Source organism: Aethalodelphis obliquidens, unplaced genomic scaffold (genome assembly GCF_003676395.1).
Source record: "Aethalodelphis obliquidens isolate GAN/ISIS:26980383/991018 unplaced genomic scaffold, ASM367639v1 scaffold44, whole genome shotgun sequence".
NCBI lineage: Eukaryota > Metazoa > Chordata > Mammalia > Artiodactyla > Delphinidae > Aethalodelphis > Aethalodelphis obliquidens.
The window spans coordinates 1794593-1816640 of record NW_020837988.1 but is presented as its reverse complement, the minus strand read 5'-3'; the positions used below and the strand labels follow the sequence as shown (position 1 = coordinate 1816640).

At 49.4% G+C, this 22048-nt stretch overlaps 1 protein-coding gene across 5 annotated transcripts; it reads right to left on the bottom strand.

The window, feature by feature from the left end:
- Nucleotides 1–142: 142 nt before the first annotated feature.
- On the bottom strand, nt 143–8312 carry AMZ2 (archaelysin family metallopeptidase 2). 5 transcript variants are annotated; one of them, XM_027080472.1, is made up of 9 exons: nt 8259–8312; nt 7703–7791; nt 7323–7412; nt 6499–6781; nt 6012–6185; nt 5784–5912; nt 3120–3283; nt 1626–1802; nt 143–415 (listed from the first exon to the last, which is right to left on the bottom strand). In XM_027080472.1, exons 4-9 carry the CDS (start codon nt 6779–6781, stop codon nt 242–244), a joined length of 1101 nt encoding a protein of 366 aa, XP_026936273.1. In that variant the 5' UTR covers nt 7323–7412; nt 7703–7791; nt 8259–8312; the 3' UTR covers nt 143–241. The 5 variants fall into 5 exon arrangements, with proteins under 5 accessions (XP_026936273.1, XP_026936272.1, XP_026936274.1 ...); XM_027080471.1 differs by lacking the exon at nt 8259–8312 and having other exon boundaries at nt 7703–8153; XM_027080473.1 differs by lacking the exon at nt 8259–8312 and having other exon boundaries at nt 143–397; nt 7703–8152.
- Nucleotides 8313–22048: the final 13736 nt, after the last annotated feature.

Here is a 22048-nt window from a genome sequence, read left to right as displayed (position 1 = left end):
GTCGTGCTTGCTGCCACACCCCAGGCTACTAAGACAGAAGAGAAAGAGTTTCGAATTGTTATCATTGTAAATGAGCCCCAGTTCGAAGTTCCAAGTTCCAGTGCTTTGAAAAAAAATTCCACTGTTACTTTGACACAGCGCAGAATCAGTGTAACAGTTTATTCCAACACAGTACAGTACTCCACCCAAATGAAAGCATGATGTGCAAGTGTTTATTTTAATTACTCCTATTTGAAGGTTCTTATTTCTGGAGAACAGCAAGGCATTTTGTTATCCACTCTTTCCATTCTTTAAAGGCTTCCACAGGTTTTGGCAAACTCAGAGGATCCTCACGACTATGTTTTGGAGTAACTGTAGGTGTGTCAGTGGACTCAGCATCAACCCACCTCACCAGCGCCTTGAAAAACAGATTCACCTTTTAACAAACCCCAGCAAAACAGACTTAGGCAAGAGAAAAACATTAGCTTCCAAATCAAGTTATCAACATCGGTGACTTATGCTACCCCACGGAGCTGTTCCATTTGATAAAGATGGTCACGAAGGTGAGACCATGCTTGTCAAAGGGCATGCACCAGAAACACGCCAGCTGTGAGCACACAGGACAGTCATGAGGATGCACAGAAGAGAAGAATTACACTGAGTCCTCACAGTTTTTTGAAGGTGGGAGGATAATTACTTTCTTTCCTCAACTTGCTAGGTGTTCCACAGGCATTATTATATCGTGGTTGCAATTTCACGGGGATACGTATACACCTGTTAAGTGTACACATAGGCATGCCAGATATACATATGTGAAGACACACGTGTAGACAGAGATTGCAGTCGCTATGTTTGTGGACACACAGACATTCACTTGCACATCGAGATTAGATACTTTCCCTCCTCCTTAAAATCATGCCTTCCTCCTAATGAATATCATACCCTTGTCCCATGTGTGGAAAGATAAATCGCTTCCACATATTCATAGTTTTGGGGGGGTTTTAATGTAAATTTATTATTATTTATTTATTTTTGGCTGTGTTGGGTCTTCATTGCTGTGCGCAGGCTTTCTCTAGTTGCTGCGAGCGGGGGCTACTCTTCATTGTGGTGCATGGGCTTCTCATCACGGTGGCTTCCCTTGTTGTGGAGCATGGGCTCTAGGTGCGCGGGCTTCAGTAGTTGTGGCTCGCGGGCTCTAGAGCGCAGGCTCAGTAGTTGTGGCGCACAGGCTTAGTTGCTCCGTGGCATGTGGGATCTTCCCGGGCCGGGGCTGGAACCCGTGTCCCCTGCACTGGCAGGCGGATTCTTAACCACTGCACTACCAGGCAAGTCCCTTCATAGAGTTTTTAAACATGAACTTTCCCTCACTTATCAATATTTATTCTGCTCTGCAAAGTCAAGCTCTCTGGCCCTAAATGAACGGGAGACACAGAAACCTCTTCCACCATTTCTCATTGAATTCTAAGTGTAAGGCAAGTCAAAGTTTTTAAGGAAGATATTTCTTTGCACTTTTTTTAAAACCACAGCTTCCTGCTTACCTTTGCACTAATTTCCTCTGATAAATCACCTCCAGAGAAGGGCCTAATAGAAAATGGTAGTTTGCTACTTAAATAACCACTTCCCCCTTTATGGCTTCCCCCACTTACTTTGTATCTGTCTTTAAGGTGGAAGCCGACAGCACTCTGCAACTTGCGTAAACAGATGGGGCAAAGGTCGAGGGGACGCTGGTCAGCTTCTTCCAAGTGGTTGGAGCCTTGCATCAGGCATGCGAGCCACTGGCAGTGCCGAAGTCCAAAGATATGTCCAATCTCATGGGTTAAAGTCTGCAAGACATTCACGTGGAGGCTTACAGCAGCACGGTCATCAGCAACAAGGTACACCCCCTTCTTTGCATGCTCTTCCAAGAAACCAATTCACAGGAATGAGCTCCCTTACCATCACCACCAAAACCTCAATCTGCCCCAAGACTTAGTCCCTCATTTCCCTGAATGTCTTACTGCCTTCCTCTCTGGGCTTCAGTACTCCCCTGCCCAGGGTTTCTCCACCTCGACACCACTCACATGTTGGACAGGATCACTCCTTGACGGGGTCGGGGTGGGGTGTCTTGTGCACTGCAGGGTGTTGAGCAGCCCGGGCCTCCACCCACCAGACGCCAGTAGCATCTCCTCCCCTGCTGTGACAACCAGAAATGTCTCCAGACATGGCCAAATATTCCCTGGGTGGCAAAACCACCCCTGGTTGAGACCACTGCTCTGGACCAGTGGGATGCTTGCTAACACGTAGATTCTGAGGCCCTTCCCCCAGAGATGCCCAGCTGGTAGGTAGCAGGGGAGCAGCTTGAACTGCATGTTAACAAGCAGATTAATGCAGGGAACGTACAGCTGACCCTTGAACGAGGTGGGGTGGGGCACCGACCCCCCTGCAGTCAAGAACCTGCTCTGGCTTTACAGTCAGCCCTCTGCATCCGCAGTTCCGCGGGCCCTTGCGGTAGGGCAGTACCTATGGCACCAGTGAGGAACACCGCACGTAAGGGGACTCTTGCAGTTTAAAGCCATGTCGCTTAACGGTCGGCTGTACTCTGAACCCATCATTCCATCAGGTGTCGTTCTCTACCCCCGACACACAGCAGTGGTGAAAGCAGAAAAGCCCGTCTGGCTATGAAGAAAGGGGGAAACGAGGAGACAGGCTTTCCACAGAGCAGGGCAGGGGGAGACACGAGGAACCAGCAGCAGAACCAGCAGCTGCAGTAGGCAGCCCGGAGCCCAAGGGGAAGGCCCATTCCCCGCCAGGAGCTAGAGCGCAGGGGTCCCGCAGGCCCCCGGGAGTTAGCCCGACTTGACGAGCACGGCGTCCCTACCTGCCCAGAATTCTGGAATTAAGCTAATGGTCAGGAGACGGGTACAGCCAAGGCCACGTGTCACTAACAGGACAAAAAACCGTCACAGGTACTGTACATTTCAGTACGAAGGTACCATTTACATTCTGGTTTTATTGCTAACTTCAGTCAAGCAGTATCCACCAAAAGTATACAGATGACACAAAGTCATTTATAAAACTACCTTAAGGACTGTCGACATACAAAGGCAGGGGATCAAGATCTCTTAAAAAAACACTCCTGGTGGATCGTCCGAACAGCTCACCTTACAGGACCGAAGCAGCAAAACACTAGTCACTTCAGGAACGTAATAATTATCAAAAACCGAGTAGTCACTTGAAGACTTCTTCTGCAGCTTCTTCAGTTTGCCTTCGTAGTGGGAGCTATAAAAATCACTGCCGTACCTGGCAAAGCTGAATATCCCCACACCTAGGAAAAGAAGACAAGCAACGACGGAGTAAGAGGAGGATTCCTGAAGAAAAGACTGAAAAAGAGCCCGCCTGGGCACCTGGCTGGGGAGTGCCCGCAGCCCCAGTAAGCTTGGCTAAGGTTCGCCCGGACAAAGGAGACTTCTGCCCCGATTTCCCAATCAGAATCTTCTGCTAACCAACCTGCTCTGCTCTGTAAAACTTAATGATCTTGACGTCAAATTCTTGAGAAATTTTAAGTTCCACAAAGTTTTTTTCCCCACAAAAGAAGTCATTTTGGGGGGAATTCCCTGGCGGTACAGTGGTTACGACTCTGCGCTTTCACTGCCTTGGGCCCGGGTTCAATTCCTAGTTGGGGAACTAAGATCCCACAAGCCAAGTGGCAAAATAAGAATAAAAAAAGAAGTCATTTTCTTAAATAGCCCAAATAAAGTACTCCAAAAGGAGCGACAGAGTGAATGAACCGCAGGCTCATGACCTCACTCTGGAAGATCCCGGTAAACAGGTCTCGGTGCCGTGCATGTCACTGAGGGTCCCGTCCTGCCCTCGTGCCCTGCTATACAGGAAGACATCCGGCCACTGCCCCACTGCCTTGGTGACCATGTTTGGACCCTGCCTTCAGAGAGAAGAACCTCTCCTGTCCTCCCCCCTGTAAACCCAGCACAACTCTCTCTGCAGCTGTGCCGGTGAGCAGAGCAAACCCCTGTAACTGACTTCCTGTGACATCTAGGCTAGTTTCAACCATCTCTGCACAGAGAACAGACTGACGCGCCACTCGTTCTACAGGGGACTGACTGCTCTACGATTCCACTTGTTCACGGTGTTGCTTGCACGTATGCCTCTTTCAGCTGCTCTTCGGAAGTAGTAAGGAACATTTGTGTTAAGGAAGTGAATTCGTAGTAAGTTTGTCCAACCTAATTTGATTCAAGAAGACTGCACCTCACTCCACCTTGGTATTTGAGATTTAGGGGAAGAGAGCATTCTGGAAATTAAGAAAAAACTAAACCTACTCACATCACAAGTGACCTCCTCTGACCAAACAAGTGTGGGTATATTTCACTATAATACCTTCAGCAAGAACATTTTTTTCTTCTAATAATCCTACCAACAGATTACTTCCTTTGGTAATTAAAAATTTCTCAATTTTAAAATACCAATCTTTATAAACTTGGAGAGAACGAAGTCACTTGTAGTAGGATACTGTCTCACTGCACAGCAGATCAACCCTGCTCTCCTACTACATCTTCTCTTACATCACACAATATTTAAGAAACTTACTGAGAAAAAAAAAAGAAATAGAAACATTTGGGGGGAGTGCTTCCTGACCTCCTCAAATGCATAAGATAGATTAGTTAACAATATCTAGATAAATACATTGTTTAAAATTTTTTTAATGGTTCTATATCTATCAGGTTAATAATAAAAGGGGAAATAAAGATTTAACTCATACAAATTTATTTCTGATAGAAAGCTCGTACAAAAGCTCAGGGGGACAGCAGTGACCCAGGTCTCTGAGAGAGTGGGTTAGTTAGTGAGGTCATGGGGGCGGGGGGGCTGGCGCTGTAAGAATGTAAATGGAGAGTGAGGATGAAGGGGTGGGAGAGGATGAAGGTGTGGGTGGGAAGAGGAGGCCCCACAGCACCCTAGGCCCCCACCCCTAATGAACTGGGAGAAGAGGTGTGTCTCTAATAGGAAGAAACGTTTGTTAGCGAGAGCTCCCACCCCAACAAACCCCGGGGCTGATGTGACAGCCAGTCTATAACCTCTGTACTCGTACGGGCCCTGGTACTTGCTCCCCATACCTAGAACGCTAATGCACTATCATGCCCCTCAGTTTACTGGACTTTTCCCCTTGAAACCTGTTTTAGATCCTGAGGGAAAAGGGGAGAAAAATAAAAGCAAAAGCAGAGGGTGGGGAGAAGGCAAAAAGAAAACCAAAATAGGCAAAACTACGATCTGCTTCTGGGTCCTTCCCCACCCCCAGGGTTATCAAGCAGGGCTCGCAATGAGTCAAAGGTTATTCTACTTCAAGTCAAAGACTGAAACTGACCATAAATAAAATAACAAAATGTCCTGAGACGCTGGATATGAAGCACACTCGTAAATCAGTCTACAGCTGCCTCATCTGTGCAAGAAGACTACTAGAAGAGCTGAAAAACAATCAGCAAGATTTTCACTGACATTAATGACAATTCAAATATCCTTATTTAAGTCACCTTGCCACGGAATTACCTACATTCACCACCTGTTGTGCTGAATGCCTATATATGTGCCAGGCATATGAACACACTTTTTACAGATCAGCACTCTTATGTAAATTATCTCAAAATGGCACTGTGAAATAGGTATTATTAGCTTCCAGGTCACACAGGCGCTGAATGGCCAACCTGTGGAGAAACCCAGATCAAAGGGGTCTATCAGCAGCACCCTTCCCTTTACGGCAGGTGCCGCGCCAGAGATACTATACAGTCTTAGGTAGCAACAATGTCAAAAAGGAATACCATCTGTCAAAGAGGCCTGTCCAAAGACAAAATTCCAGGAGTCTCTTGGGTAAAGATCGATCATCGTTATTCCCACAACACAAAAAGCATCTTCAGGTTTCTTCTTTTTTAAGAACTTCAGGATCTGCCCTATTTAAAAAGAAACACGCGTGTAATATACACACACACACACACACACACACACACACACATATAGCTCAATTCAAAGTGTAAAGCTGTTTAATTCACCTGCATGAATCTGTAGGTTCTGCGTGTTATCATTGATTCTAAAGGAGCACCTCGTTGCAGAGACAGGAACTGGTTCTAGGAGTTTTACTGTCAAGCCATAGAAAAATGCTTCACAGTAGCCCTTGAGCCATTTCACATATTCTTCACTGATACTTCTGGTGTTTCCTAGCAATCCTATAGCATGGAAGAAAATTTAAAGACAGACTATGAGATGATTAAAATAGCCTTTACCTCAGTCTACAATTAGAAATTTGGGATTAGACACAAACCAACTGTAAATTTTCAATACACCTTTATCGTTCACTGAGGTGAATACGAATTAGAAAGAAACAAAACATCCTCTTTTAAGGCAGTTTGGCTACAAAACTTCCACCTTGGGAATGAACGTCAAAAATGATTATAAAAACTGCCCGCTTAAATGAGATCGACACCCCAAACTATCCCTGGCCACAGCACCATTGCAAAACCAAACAAATCCAATATATACCAATGCACTGTATATAAATACTGTGCTTCTGTGGAGAAGGTGTCTTTCTGTAAGGATCACTGAAAAACTCTTCAAAGTCTTGGGGAGCCTCAGGATGGGAGGTTATCCAGTCTGACTGCGAATGCAAAGTAATGGGTCCAAAGAGATCACTGTCTGGCCGGAAGGCTTCGTCCATCAGACGCTTTTCCCCAGCATCTAACTTCTCATACTGTGACACAAGCGCTGGGTTCTTTGAGATGAGAGCTGTCTTTAGTGTGCGCTCAGAGTGCCGTACTGTTTGCATCTACCAGAAAGACACAAGTAGTCAAATATAAAATGCACACCCATACTGGTGACTCTAATCTATGTACATCCTCCACAGACATCTTTTATTTCTCCCTGGCACGGAATGACTGATTGATTGCTAATGCCTTGGAGTGATCACTCCAAATTACTGTTTGCTTTGCCCATTTCTAATCAATTTCTTGGGGAGGGTCTCTGAAAGAGTGAAAAGACAACCATGATATTCATTCCTCCATCTCTTAGGGAACCTCCTCCTATTATAAAAACTAGTGGTAACCATAAGACGTGACCTGATTTCCCATTTCCTTCTGCCATTTAGGTAATAATATTGTGAACTGACTCATTAGGGCCACATGAAAAATATTCATCCTTTCCAGTGTGACCCAAAGATGTTCACGACCGAATGGAAAGAGAACTAATGTAAATCTTGCCATTTCTGTAACTTAACTGCAGGCTAATAATATATCTCAGCCACTGAAGTTCATCGTCTCCGGGTCGTGTCACCCTGAGGAAGACACCAGGTGACTAAAAGCCAGACTCACAGTGACACGCCTCTTCCATTCACATCGCGTGCCTGCGCAGAGATTTCATCCTTCCCTTTGAACGGGTCAGACAGCTGTTCCACCGCGAGGCTTTGTGAGGGAGGAAAGGAAAAAACTGGACGTCACTGTCTGGAACTAGCATATTTTCTAATTATCTACATTTCCTCCAGTTTAATGACAAGCAATTGATGGGCAAGTTTAAGCGAATGGCTGTCCTGGCTGGACATCTGAACTCTGACGTTCCAGAGTGTGGAAGAAATCCCCCAAACGAAGCTCTGTCTTGTCAAAGCTCTCCTATGAGCAGAGGCCCGTCCTCACTGCTCCACAATGGGCCGAAACGCGACTTCTCCCCCAGGACAACGTCCTGTCGTTCTACCCACCTTCAGGGAGAGGACGGCTCCCTCTCAAGTTTCTGCCTCACAAGGACCGGCATGTCTGGGCCTGGGCGGGAGCGCGTGGTGCCTTCACCCTAACGGTAAAAAGGCGGTGTCAAAGGTCAGGAGGCCTCCCACGTGGGGGTCACTTCGGGGGATGGGGGTCACTTCGGGGGATGGGGGTCACTTCGGGGGATGGGGGCCCGAGAGCTGCCGGCGCGCCGGGACCGGAAGCGGACGGCCACCCTGGCCGGGTGTCCATACAACTCGCTCCTTGGGCTCGGCCCCGCGCCAGCGCGAGCCGGCCCGGTAGGGGGCGGCCTGGGGGATCCCCGGGTACTGTCGCTTCGTCTTTTCCACCCAAGGAAGCCTGGCCTGGCTCTCCCGAGATACTCCCGCCCCCGCCGTCCTCCCCGCTTCCGCCACGGCTGCTCCTCCCACATCTTCCTCCCTCCCCACCGACCGCGACCGTCCTTATCCTCTACCAGCCGGCCGCCCGGCCAGGAGGCCCCAGCCCGGAGGCTCCAGCCCGGCCCCGCCACCCTCACCCCGTCACCCTCACTCCATCACCGTCATCCCGCCTGGCGTCGACGCCGCCCGCCCCGTGCCCTGCGCCGTGCCCTGTGCCCGACGCCGTGCCCCGCCTCTTCGCGCGACGCCACGCCCCACCGTAGCAGGCACGCACCGTTGTGCCCCGCCCCTGACGCCCTGTCAAGGCCCCGCGCACCATGCCCCGCCCCCGCTGCGCTCCACGCCCCGCCGTCGCGCTCCACGTCTGGCCGTCGCGCCCCACGCCTCGCCCACGCACCCCGCCCACGCCCCTTGACGCCCTGTCACGGCCCCGCCCACGCCGCGCACTACGCCCCGCCCACGCACCCCACGCTGCGCTCCGCGCTCCGCGCTCCACGCCCCGCCCGGCTGCGCGAGGCAGTCTCGAGGGCTTGTGGCCCGAGTCCTAGTGGCCGCCGTGGCCCCAGGTTCTCGGCGAAGCGCGGTCACGAGGGGCCACGAGGCGCTGAGATCAGCCCCGCGCTCGGCCTTTCCGCCCTGACCTCCCGGGGCGCCGCTCTCCGGGGCGCCGCTCCCCGGCCGCGCCCGCGCCGCGGGGTCAGCTGCTCGTGCACGTGCTCGGCTGGCCGTGGGTGTGAGCAGAGCCCTCGGCGTGACAGAGTCCACCGGCGCGGAAGCGAGTCCGCGGCGGCCGCAGGTGGTATGCGGCCACTGGCGGCCTCTGAACAAGCCCCCGCCTCCCACTCGCTCCTTTCTGTCCAGCTCCCGTCATTCTTCCCCAAGTTCGCACCGCGCTCACCAGCCCCTCTGTCCTGACGGCTTCCTAGGAAGGAACCTGGGGAACACCTGGCCCTTTGTAATCCTGTTTCCTCAAACCCTTACTCACGACCTCACCAAAAGGGACGCCCAGCTCCCCCTGAGCCAGCCCCAGACATGACTCCTGCCCTCCCAGCCTTAACTCAAAGATACTCCTAAGTCCTGTTTTTCATTCTAAGCCCCTGTCCTACTGCTGCAAAGCAACCTCTGGAAGAGGTTCTCATGTTTAGAATCATCCAAGTTGTCCAAAAAGAAAATTTGTGGGCTTCCCTGGTGGCGCAGTGGTTGAGAGTCCACCTGCCAATGCAGGGGACACGGGTTCAAGTCCTGGTCTGGGAAGATCCCACATGCCGCGGAGCAACTAGGCCCATGAGCCACAGCTACTGAGCCGGCGCGTCTGGAGCCTATGCTCCGCAACGAGAGAGGCTGCGATAGTGAGACGCCCGCGCACCGTGATGAAGAGTGGCCCCCACTTGCCGCAACTAGAGAAAGCCCTCGCACAGACACGAAGACCCAACACAGCCAAAAATAAATAAATAAATTTTAAAAATAATAATAAAAAAGAAAATTAAAAAAAAAATTTGTAACAAGATTAGAAGACTGCAGAACGGGGTAAAGAAATGCCAAGTATATGGCAGATGAAGGATTTTTAAATGACTTTAAGGAGATGGACATCATGACATGAAAACGAACAAAGAACGGGTACTTTGAATGATCCATTAACATAAAAGGGTTCAACTTTACTCAAAATAAAATGAAAACCATTCCAATACTTTTTTCTTATCGATCAAGTGACAAAACTTTACAGTTGACCCTTGAACAACAGGGGTTTGAACTGCAGAGATCCACCTCTGCACAGGCTTTTTTCACTAAATACATAACGGCAGTGCTACAAGATCCTTGGTTGGTTGAATCCATGGATGTGAAGCTGAGGATACAGAGGGGTGACTGAAAAGTTATATGCAGATTTTCTGACTGCAAGGGGTCGGTGCTTCTAATGGCCCATGTTGTTCAAGGGTCAACTATATTTTGAAAGAATTGCAAGCTTGGGACTTCCCTGGTGGCGCAGTGGTTAAGAATCCACCTTCTAATGCAGGGGACACGGGTTCGAGCCCTGGTCCGGGAAGATCCCACATGCCGAAGAGCAACAGCCTGTGTGCCACAAGTACTGAGCCTGCGCTCTAGAGCCCGTGTGCCACAACTACTGAGCCCACGTGCTACAACTACTGAAGCCCATGCTCCACAACAAGAGAAGCCACCGCAATGAGAAGCCCACGCATTGCAATGAAGAGTAGACCCTGCTCACCGCAACTAGAGAAAGCCCGTGCGCAGCAACGAAGAACAAACACAACCAAAATTAAATAAAATTGATTCTTTAAAAAAAAAGAATTGTGGGCTTCCCTGGTGGCGCAGTGGTTGAGAGTCCGCCTGCCGATGCAGGGGACACGGGTTCGTGCCCTGGTGCGGGAAGATCCCACATGCTGCGGAGCGGCTGGGCCCGTGAGCCACGGCCGCTGAGCCTGTGCGTCCGAAGCCTGTGCTCCGCAACGGGAGAGGCCACAGCAGTGAGAGGCCCGCGTACCGCAAAAAAAAAAAAAAATTCTCTGTCTGTGATGCCATTTTTGTCACCAAAAGGTGACACCTGAGCTCAAGGTCCCCTGAGAGAGGAGTCCTGTCGATACTGGCGGGTGGGGGGGAGGAGGGTGCCGTTCGTGAAGTTCAGCCTTATATGAATGGGACCCATGAGCACAGTACACGCGCACCCCGATCTTGCGATCAGCTGAGCACACAGGTATAAACCCGTACTACATCAGTGACCAATGACCTGTAGAGTTGAGCTCTATTTTTACTATGGGCAAGCACAAAATAGGTATTTTTTCAAGTTAGCATTGTGTTCAGGAATATACTAAACATTCCTCCACGGGTGAAGGGTTTAACATTCATTTTTCGAACATTTTTAATTCAGACAAGAGTGTATAGAAAAAACGGGGTCCCAGGTTGCCCCATCTCATTTTGGCCCCTAGAGCGTGAAAAAAGAGGAACACAGTGTGGTCTCTGCCTGAAGCTGGTTCCGTTAAGGGCCCTCCTGGGACCTGTCTCAGTAGAGAGGACGCCCTTGCAAATCTGACTTGCCCAGGTGGGTTCGCTAGGGTGACGGGCAGCAAAATTAATTCAGGAAGGCATTTTATAAGACTATCCCCTCCAAGGGGGAGGAGGGTGGAGGAGGGACGGACTGGGAGTTTGGGATTACTGGATGCAAACTATTATCTAGAGGATGGATAAACAACAAGGTCTGACTGTAGAGCCCAGGGAACTATATTCAATATCCTGTGATAAACCATCATGGAAAAAAATATGAAAAAATATCTAACATATATGTATAACTGAATCACTTTGCTGTACAGCAGGAATTAACACAACATTGTAAATCAACTAAACTTCAATAAAATAAATTAAAAAAAAGAATATCACCTCAAAAAGGAATTAAAGATGTAGCCATCTAGGAATTGTCTGGCAGTCTGGTGGTTAGGACTCCGAGCTTTCACCGCTGGGGGCCTGGGTTCAATCCCTGGTCAGGGAACTCCCGCAAGCTACGTGGCATGGCCAAAAAAAGAAGAAAGACGTACACATCTGAATGCAAACACGCAAAACAAAAACTGGGGCGAATGCTGCTAATTGTGTCCGTTTGCCTCTGTTTTGTGCCCTGTGAGCTACCCAGGAGGCTCGATCCACCCAGAAGAATGGAGAGTCGCTGAGGCTGCCTTAGGGGTGGGGAGGGAGGGTATGCACGCCTCTTCCGGGAAAGTTTCCGGATGCAGTGTAGCTCTGGAGATTGGTTGCTCTGTCTCGTCTGTCTGTCTGTCTCTCGTCAATCCTCTCCGCATTCTCCAATTCACTCCAGGGAGTTGCTCTGGTTAATCCAATTGCTCGCCCAGTAGGAGGGCACCCTGATGGGCCATCAGTCAGCCAGTGGATGGGCCCATTTTTGGCAGGTGCCCCCCACCCCGTGCAATGAGTCATCCGGGAAGTGCCCAGTCCCACTTCCCTTGCACCTTCTGGGGGGCAGCAAGCATCACACCTCACGTGCCCAGAACACGTGTGTCAGGAGAGTGTGTTTGACTTCAGATCTTTGTTCTGGAGCATGGTCCTGGGTCTGCCTTAGATAGCGAGGGTCGTGTAACCAAGCCGGCATTTCTTTTCACATTTCAGCTGCTTAATTTGCTCCTAAAATATAGGGTGGGAACATTCTGAATTAGCTTCTGATTCTGGCTCTAACTTCAGGGACCAGCTTTAAGGCGGTGAACAAGCCACCGCCTCTTAGGGTCCCAGTTTGTTGCCCTGTGACATGTCTCAGGACATAGATGCTCAAAGCCCCATTACGGGACTAACAAGCTCTACGTGCAGTTGTGATACGTAGTAGCTTTATAACTTAGGGCACTGAAAGAAGAAGGTACCACTTCCATCACCAGGACCTGCAAGCTTGTGTGGGTGTCATGTTTAGGAGCATGTGTTCAGCTGGGACAGAGGCCGGCACAGTGGTTAAGAGGGTCACCCCTGGAGTCACCCACCTCTGTATAGCTCTGTCACTCGCCAGCTCTGCGACCTCTGAAGGGTTGTCCGACCTCTGTGCCTCATCTTCCTCCTTTGGGAAGTGGGGATTCTAACAGTCCCTGCCTCACAGGCTCTTCAGAGGGGTGAGAGATAACATACCCAAAGCACTTAACCTGGGGCCCAGGTGAGGGACCTGGTGGTGAGTTAAGAGTCTGTGATTGAGGGGACGCCCAGTGTATTCACTTCCTGTGGCTGCTGGTAGAAATTACCGCAAAGTCTTGGTGGCTTAAAGGAACAGAAGTCTTCCGTCTCAGAGTCCTGGAGGCTGGGTGTCTGAAAACACTGTCTCTCGGCTACTCCCCCTCTGGCAGCTGCAGGGGTGAATCTGCTCTTTGCCTCTTCCAGCTCCTGGGGGTGGCCGTCGTTCCTCGGCTTGTGGCCGGCATCCCTCAATCTTCAAGGCCAGCATCTTCAAATCTCTCTCTGCTCCGTCTTCACATCACCTTCTCCTCTGGGTGTCAAATCTCCCTCCGCCTCCCTGTTACAAGAACACACATGGGACTTCCCTGATGGCGCAGTGGTTAAGAATCCGCCTGCCAATGCAGGGTACACGGGTTCGAGCCCTGGTCAGGGGAGGTCCCACATGCCGTGGAGCAACTAAGCCCGTGCGCCACAACTACTGAGCCCACGAGCCACAACTACTGAAGCCCATGCACCTAGCGCCCGTGCTCCACAACAAGAGAAGCCACGGCAATGAGAAGCCCGCACACCGCAACGAAGAGTAGCCCCTGCTGGCCGCAAAGACCCAGCACAGCCAAAAAAAAAAAGAGAGAGAGAGAGAACACACATGAGGGCATTCAGGACCTACCTGATAATCCAGCGTATCTCCCATCTCAAGACCTTTACTTAATCACATCTGCAAAGACCTTTCTTCCACGTAAGGTAACCTTCACAGTTTGGGGGGATTAGGACTTGGCTGTCTTTTTTTTGTTGGTTTTTTTTTGTTGTTTTTTTTGTTGTTGTTTTGCGGTACGCGGGCCTCTCACTGTTGTGGCCTCTACCGTTGCGGAGCACAGCCTCCGGACGCGCAGGCTCAGCGGCCATGGCTCACGGGCCCAGCCGCTCCGCGGCATGTGGGATCTTCCCAGACCGGGGCACGAACCCGTGTCCCCTGCATTGGCAGGTGGACTCTCAACCACTGCGCCACCAGGGAAGCCCTTGGCTGTCTTTTGGGGGGCCATGGAGAGAATGTTCTAGTTGGCTGTGATTTTTTTGCCTCCACTGCTCATTTGAAGATGTGCCCTTGTCCCCTTTAAACTTCCCTAACGGCAAACATGTCATCTTTCCCCCCCAGCCCAGCTCTCCCTTCTGACTTCCGGTTTCTGCTGACAGCTGCCTTATTTTCTCCATGCCCCTCCTCAGGACTGTCTTTGATCCTCCCATCTCCTTCCCTTCCTGACACCACCCTATCCACACTCGACATTAGTCACCAGATCTCAGAGACACCAAGTCCCTGAGCACAGGGGAAACTTCTCCCCTAACACCTTTGATTCACGGACACAGAGCTGAGCCCTGCAGAGAGGCGGCAACTTGCCCACGTCACCTGGCGATGTGATGCCCAGGCTGGACCAGAGCCCGTGGCCCGGGAGATGCCCTCCTACCACAGCTGCTCATCCTGGTCAGGTTCTTCCCGAGGACGATCCCGCATCCTTTCTCTGTGCCTCTATTCAGCAAACATCTGTTGAGCATCTCTTGTGTGCTAGCTGCTGGACAATCAGTGTTGGGCCAGACCCAGGCCCAGCCTTCCATCGCAGTCTGGTCCCTATGCCACCTTGGCCTGGCCTGCTTGTTTGTCACCTGTCCTGTCCCAGGCAGCATGCTCCTGTTTCTGCACCTTCGGGGGTGTCCCTGGGTGCAGAGCACCCTGCCCCTTCCTGACCCCGTGGAAGTGTAAGCTGCTTTCAGAGCCCCAGGCTTGCCCCTGCCCGGGAAGCCCTGGCCCCCAGTCCAGGCCCTGAATGTAGGCCCCATCCGGGTGGGTCCTCTCCTGCCACTCTCCGTCCTGCTTCCTGTCCTGGGGTGACTGAAGGAGCCCCCAGAGCTGCCTCTGCTGCTGAATAGGGTGGTTCCCCGCTCCCCCTCCCCCTCCCCGCCTCCCATCTCTTTTCATTCTTGCTGCTTCCCAGGAGGTGAGGGCCCCCCGACTTGGTCCCCACCAAACCTCCCCAGAACACAGCTCCCCGTGTCCTTGCCTCTCTGGGGGAGCACAGCGAGGGCTGAACAAAGCCGGGGCGGGTCCCTCAGCCCAGGGCTGCTGAGCGAGAGCTGAGAACCCCCCCAGGGGCTGTCACCCATTCCCAGCCCAGAGCCCAGGAACCTGCGGTCCTCAGGGAACTCCTGTTTGGTCCCCAATAGGAAGTGCTCCTGCCTGTGGTTTCAACTGCGCACATCCTTTCTTTTGACCCTGAGAAACCCGACCAGCTGGACAGCACAGATTCCTGACTTATTTTTTGGGGGGGATGGTGTACCTTTCCTGTGAGTGTGGGATTTCATGACCCAGTGCTGTACCCAAAACATCAGAGCTGAAAATAGCGGCGATGCTATTTGCTGACAAATCTGTGGGTCGAGAATTTAAACAAGGGCACTGGGTGGCTGGTCTCTGTCTGGGTGGAACGTCTGAGGTGTTGTCTCCGCTCCCGTGTCAGGTGACCCAGAAGTGGAGGTGGGTGGGGACATGGGAGGGGTGGCAGGGTGGCCTGTAACAGGGACAAACTGGGTCCGGCTGGGTCCTCGGTTCTCCACGGAGCCCAGGGCCTCTCCCTCTCCACGTGGCCTCTCCAACAGGATACAGGGTGCAGGCTATGTGGTAGCTCAGGTCTCCCGAGAGAGCAAGAGCAGAATCCCCCGAGCTTCCTTAAGATGTTGGCCTAGAGCCAGTACAGAGTCACCCCTGTCCCGTTCTATTGCTTGAAGCAGCCCAGATTCAAGGATGGGTACCTTGCACATCAAGAGGCCATGAATACCAGGAGGTGTGGTCCACTGCAGGCCTGTAGTGTTCACTGTCACAAGCACTCTACGTGCCTTATCTTTCCAGGTGCAGCCTAATTCTTCTGCGATGGGGGGCTGTTCTCCCCCTCAGTACACTTCCTGTGGGCTGGCTTGCTCCTAGGACTTGCTTCATCCACACTGTCTTATCAAGAAGGGACTAAGGGAACTGCAGGTGCCCTGGGGCCCTCTGAGCGGGACTGTTATCCTGCCAACCCCTCCCTCACCAAGAGCTTTCTTTTGGGTCAATTGGAGGAAAACATAGTGATTTGGGCCACACTCCCATTTTACAGATGAGAAAACTGAGTCTCACCAGGGTTTTTAGCTCACACACTTGCTAAATTAAAGGTCACATAAGAAATGAGCAAATTAGGTTTGAGAGCCCAGGATGCTCGTTTTTTAATTGAAAAATTGGGAAATAAATTTACTTTTCAGAAATTCATTTCCTGGACAGCTTCTCTGGACTGTATCTAATCTGTCAAGCAAGCGATATCCATGTGGTCTTCCACGGCCACCTTTGCTTAGACGTCACTTGGCCAGACCTGATTCTCTCTCATACCTTTCGCTGGACCCCAGGAATGAGTTCACCCACAGAAGCAACCTTTTGTGAAAGGAACTCACTCTCAATGGGATGAAACCTTCTCCTCGAAGGACTAGGTAAGCCCCCACCTCCTCCTCTCCCAAGAGAACATTTGGGAATACTTCCTTATTTGAAAAGTATACGCACAAAAAGTTGGGGTGACTCTGGGTTCTTTCCTTGGCTTCTTTTCTGTGGTTCTTGAACCTCACCTCCTCTTTCCAGACTTACTTCCCCTTCTTTGTCTCTTGATGTCATCTACATTCTGCCCAAAGAAGCCACCAAGTATGCATGAAGTTCTCCCTCGACTTTGCATGCATTTAAGTCACTCCTTCCACTCAGTGACATCGAGGAGCATCTAAATGCCACCCCAACAAGGAGTCTTTCTCCATATGGCCCCATCAAGCCAATGCCATGTCCTCTCCCCTGAACTGGGAAGGCGTGGAGACCTCCGCAGGGCTCTTGTGCTCTGCTCTGGTTTTTGCGGTTAACTGCACTATGGTCTACTCTGCGAGCTCCCTGACGGCAAAGACTGTGATCTACCAGCCTCTTCTTTCCTGGAGCCACCCAGCAAAGCCGTGCCTCGCATGGGGAGATACTTGCTGTTTGTGTGGAAATGTGTCTTTGTGCATAAAGAATGACCATGCTTACCTTTCCAGGACTGTGTATATGTTATAGAAGCATCCCCCAGGTCACCCCCTCCAAGAATTTGGAAACAGGGAAATAAGATTTTTATTTGTTTGTTTTATTTTTAATTTTTATTTTATATTGGGGTATAGTTGATTGACAATGTTGTGCTAGTTTCAGGTGTACAGCAAAGTGAATCAGTTATAAATATACATGTATCCATTCTTTTTCAGAGTCTTTTTCCATACAGGTTATTACATAATATTGAGCAGAGTTCTCTGTGCTATACAGTAGGTCCTTGTTGATTATCTATTTTATATATAGATAATAACAATCTATTATTATCTGCGTATCTGTTAATCCCAAGCTTCTGATTTATCCCCCCACTTCCCCTTCCATAACCATGTGTTTGTTTTCTATGTCTGTGAGTCTGCTTCTGTTTTGTAAATAAGTTCTTTTATATCTTTTTTTTAGATTCCACATATAAGTGATATCATGCGATATTTGTCTTTCTCTGTCTGACTTACTTCACTTAGTATGACAATCTTTAGGTCCATCCACGTTGCCGCAAATGCCATTATTTCATTCTTTTTCATGGCTGAGTAGTATTCCATTGTATATATTACCATATCTTCTTTATTTTTCATGTGTCAATGGACATTAGGTTGCTTCCATGTCTTGGCTATGGTAAATAGGGCTACATTGAACACTGGGGTGCATGTATCTTTTTGAATTATGGTTTTCTCCAGGTATATGCCCAGGAGTAGGATTGCCTACAGCCATACCACCCTGCATATGTCCAGCCCAAGCTCTTCTGATCTCAGAAGCTAAGCAGGGTCGGGCCTGGCTAGTACTTGGGTGGAAGGAAATAAGATCTCCCATGGACAGGGAGTTGCCAGATATATACAGCAAAGAAAAAGACAGGATGCCCAGTTCATTAGAATTTCAGAGCAGCAACAAATAATCTTTTAGTCTGAGTACGTCCCATCCAATATTTGGGACATACTCATACATGAAAAATTATTCACTGTTGATCTGAAACTCAAATGTAACTGGGAACCCTGTCTCGTATCTGGCAACCCTACCTGGAGAGTTCACGTATGAAACTAACACGCGCAGATTCGAGCAAAGTCGTCACCTTAAGAAGTCAGCGTTGGGTCCTTCAGCAAGACGATGTAATTGGAGAATACAAGAAAAGCATATTGACAAAAGCACTTTAAACCTTCTCTTGTAACATAGCTTAGGAATGGGCCAGTCAGAAAGTGGAGGGTCAAAGAGACAAGCTTTGGTCACTGTCTCCAAGTTTGTCCAGGAGAATCAACTTTGAGGTCCGGGGAGGCTCTGATCCCTCATGTCTCTGGGTGGCAGGGGCCACTGGGGTCATCCAACGGATTCCCTGGGTTTCCCAGGAAGAATTGTTAGAATTTGGCTTCTTGTGCCTCGTGGGGAGTGAATGTGCTGACCTGGGAACTATGACCTCTGAGGGAGGCAGCTAAATGACATTGGTTTTTTTTCCGCCCCATTCTCTCTGTGAACTTGACTCTGACCCATTCTCCACGCGCCGGGTCACCCCCATGGGACATCCAATGTCAGTAAGTCGTGTTTTACTTCAACTAGTACCCTCTGTTTTCTGGGTCTCTGCTACAGCCGAGGGCAGCATCCGTTTCTTCAAGGTCCAAGGGCAGCATTGACGGAGTGCCTCCTTCATGCCCCATAATCGTCACACTAAGTCTCTATCCAGCTTCAGAGACAAAGAAATAGAGAGGTTTCGTAACCCCTCACAAGGGGTACAGCTGGGGCTTAAACCCGTGGCTGCTTCCCGTGGTTACTAACCATTATTAACATTCTGGCCAACATGTTTTTAGGACAATTTTCAAATTTTTTAATACAATTTTGAAAGGTCTTTCCATTTACAGTTATTACAAAATATTGGCTATACTCCCCGTGTTGTACATACATCCTTGAGCCTGTCTTACACCCAATAGGCTGCATCTCTCACTCCCGCACCCTTATATGGCCCCTCCTCCCAGAGCCCACTGGAAACCACTAGTTTGTTCTCTAGACCTGTGAGTTTGCTTCTTTTTTGGCAAACAACTTGAAACACAGGTACACCCACGTTTTTACATAAGTAAGCTCAAGTTATATATATGTGTGTGTGTGTGTATATATATATATATATATATATACACACATACACACTGTTTGAAACTTTAAAAGAAAATGTAGCCAGATCTTGGGGAATCTTCTACATCTGTGCTTCTAACAGCCAGGCCACAGAATCCTGCAGAGAAGAGCCTTCAGTGCGATCCAACATCATGACCATTCGGAAAACAAGCTCAAGAAGCTTCCAGAGAGGAGATGCAAACATTTAGGAAGGAGAAATTTTCGCCGTTGAGAGAAAGTGACGTTCTCACGCCCTTTCCCACCTAGGCCCATCGACCAAAGCCGATTCCTTTCTGAGGTCCCTTTGTGGAGTCCCCGACTTTAAGTAGACTCTTCTCCCATCTGTGCTTTCCAAGTGCACTGAAGTTATCTGAACTGCCATTTGAAGTAATTTACCCAGGTTACCAGGCCGGATCCTGAATCAACAGAGGTGTGTACGTAAAAGAAAGGACTCCAAACGGAAGCAAATACGAGAGAAGGAAATTCAGGAAAGTCAGAGGACGGAGACCCTGGGACTTTATATTCACCACCTGGTGTTTCAGAAGGCTGTTACTTTCTGGACTGTAAATTCATCCTCCTGGATGAAAATGATTCCAAACCACTGCTGTCTTTTCCCAAGAATGTACATGTCTGCAACCCATTCTTAGGAGAGACCTTGGCCTTGAGACTTAAACCACCCGGTGACTCATGTCAACAGGCTGTTTTGTCAGAGAGTTTCCGTAATTAGAACCTGTGACTGACACGTCTGACCACGAGAATGTATCACAAGGACTTTTCGTGAGCATGGGTTTTTTAGCAAAACCTGACCTATTGAAATGTCAGGGCTTGGCGTTTTGGCCTTTGGGGTTTTTTCAGGCTGTCTGTCCTTCCTGGAATCAGCTTCTTTGGATACTACCTTCTCAGCAACCCTACGGGGTAAGGTTCTTATTGTCCCATTTAATGGATAATGACACTGAGGTTCAGAGAGGTAGTGGATTTCATCTGAGACAGGCCATGGCGGGGAGGCGGGGATGTCTCACCTTGAGCCCAAGTCCACTGACCCAGATTCTAGGTTCTCTCTCCCGTGGTGCCCAGGCCTGAGCCTCCAGGAGATTATGAACGAGGTCGGTTGAATCCTCGTGCTCTCTACAGAGTCCCTGCCCGACACAACCAAGGTCGCTGTCCAGTGCCTCATTCCCTCAGGGCCCCAAGTGCCTGTATGGTTGACTGGAGCCACTGCAGCCCAGAGCAGACAGTGACCCAGAAAAGCCAGGAGGAAATTTCAGAAGGAGGGAGCGCTCCGTGGTTTCAGATGCCAGGGGCGATAGGCTGACAAACGCACCCGCTTTGTTGTGACTTTGTGCCTTCCTTGGGGACGTGCTGTTCCCTCACTCCGGGCTGTCCTGCACTGGCCAGTCCTTCTCCAAGACTCAGCCTGAAATACTGCCCACCCTCACAACGGAAATATCGTTATTGTTTAAGATATAACACAGTGTCATGATTTTATAAAAAAGCACCCACCATAACAAGTTTTTAAACTTGCTTTTAGGGATTTCCCTGGTGGCACAGGGGTTAAGAATCCGCCTGCCAATGCAGGGGACACGGGTTCGGGCCCTGGTCTGGGAAGATCCCATATGCCACGGAACAACTAAGCCCGTGCGCCACAACTCCCAGCCTGCGCTCTAGAGCCCGCAAGCCACAGCTAATGAGCCCGTGCGCCTAGAACCCGTGCTCCGCAAGAAGAAGCCACTGCAATGAGAAGCCTGCGCACTGCAACGAAGACCCAATGCAGCCAAAAATAAATAAATTTATTTAAAAAAAACAACAACTTGCTTTTATATACATGTAAAGTGGATATGTAAATTTCATACTTAACCTTTGTAATGTATATATTTTTGTACTCGCAGATTATATATATAAAATATGCCAACTTGTGTATAGAAATGTTAAATACCAAAATGGTACCGTATTGTGTATAGGTTTTCTATCTCCTCTCACTTTCACTCACTTTTTATTTATTTATTTATTGGCTGTGCCGCATGGCTTGTGGGATCTCCGTTCCCTGACCAGGGATTGAACCTAGGCCCATGGCAGTGAGAGCCCCGAGTCCTAACCACTAGACCACCAGGGAATTCCCTCACTCACTTTATAGTGGATATATTTGATATCAGTAAGTATAGATTTACCTAATTTTTTTCTCAAAATGAATAGTTTTAAAAAACATAAAACTAGTAAATGTTCCTTGCAAAAAATATGTAAATGGTACAAAAAATATATAAAGTAAACAGCCAGACAGCCCTCCTTCTGGAGAGAACCATTATTAAAATTTTGGCAAACATCCTTACACACACAGACACCCACGTTTTTATATGAATGGGCTCAAGTGATATATACTGTTCTGAAAACTTTTTAAAAAATTCAGCCAGGTCTTGGCAACATCCTTCTATGTGAATCACAGCATGAGATCAATCTTTTTAATGACTGCGTTCTATTTTACTGGGAGACTATAACTGCTTGACTGAAACGATGAACATGGGCTTTTCAGGTTTTCCGGATTATAAACAATGCTGTGATACACATCCTCAGAGGCAGAGAATTCTTTCTGGAAAAAGAAAGAAATGGATTGAAAAGCCAGTCTGTACCAGTTTGGAGGTCCCGGATGATCGCAATTATGTTGAAAAACACACAGCACGAAAACGTCTGAAGGTTCAGCCAATGTTCACCCAGGTTATTTCTGGGCAGAACCAGGAGTGATTTTCTTCCTTTGTGTACTCTCCTGTCCTTTCAAATGTTTCTATTCTAAGCACGTCTCACCACTGTCTTTCGTGACGTGGACTCCAGTAGAAATGTATTTTTACGTGGCATAAGAAATGTGTGCTTTCTCACCACTCAAGCATCACCCTGGCGATGCCCTCTTTCCTGTTTCCTCTGCACCAGCCTTTGCCCTCCATCTTCACATCTGTCCTCTCCCTCAGAGGCTGTCAGTCCTCCCCTGTCCCTGAGTTAGCACCAGCTGTCCTCATGGGGGGGGCAGCTGTCTGACTTGGAGAACGAGTTGGACTCACGGTCCCCCTCGGATGGTA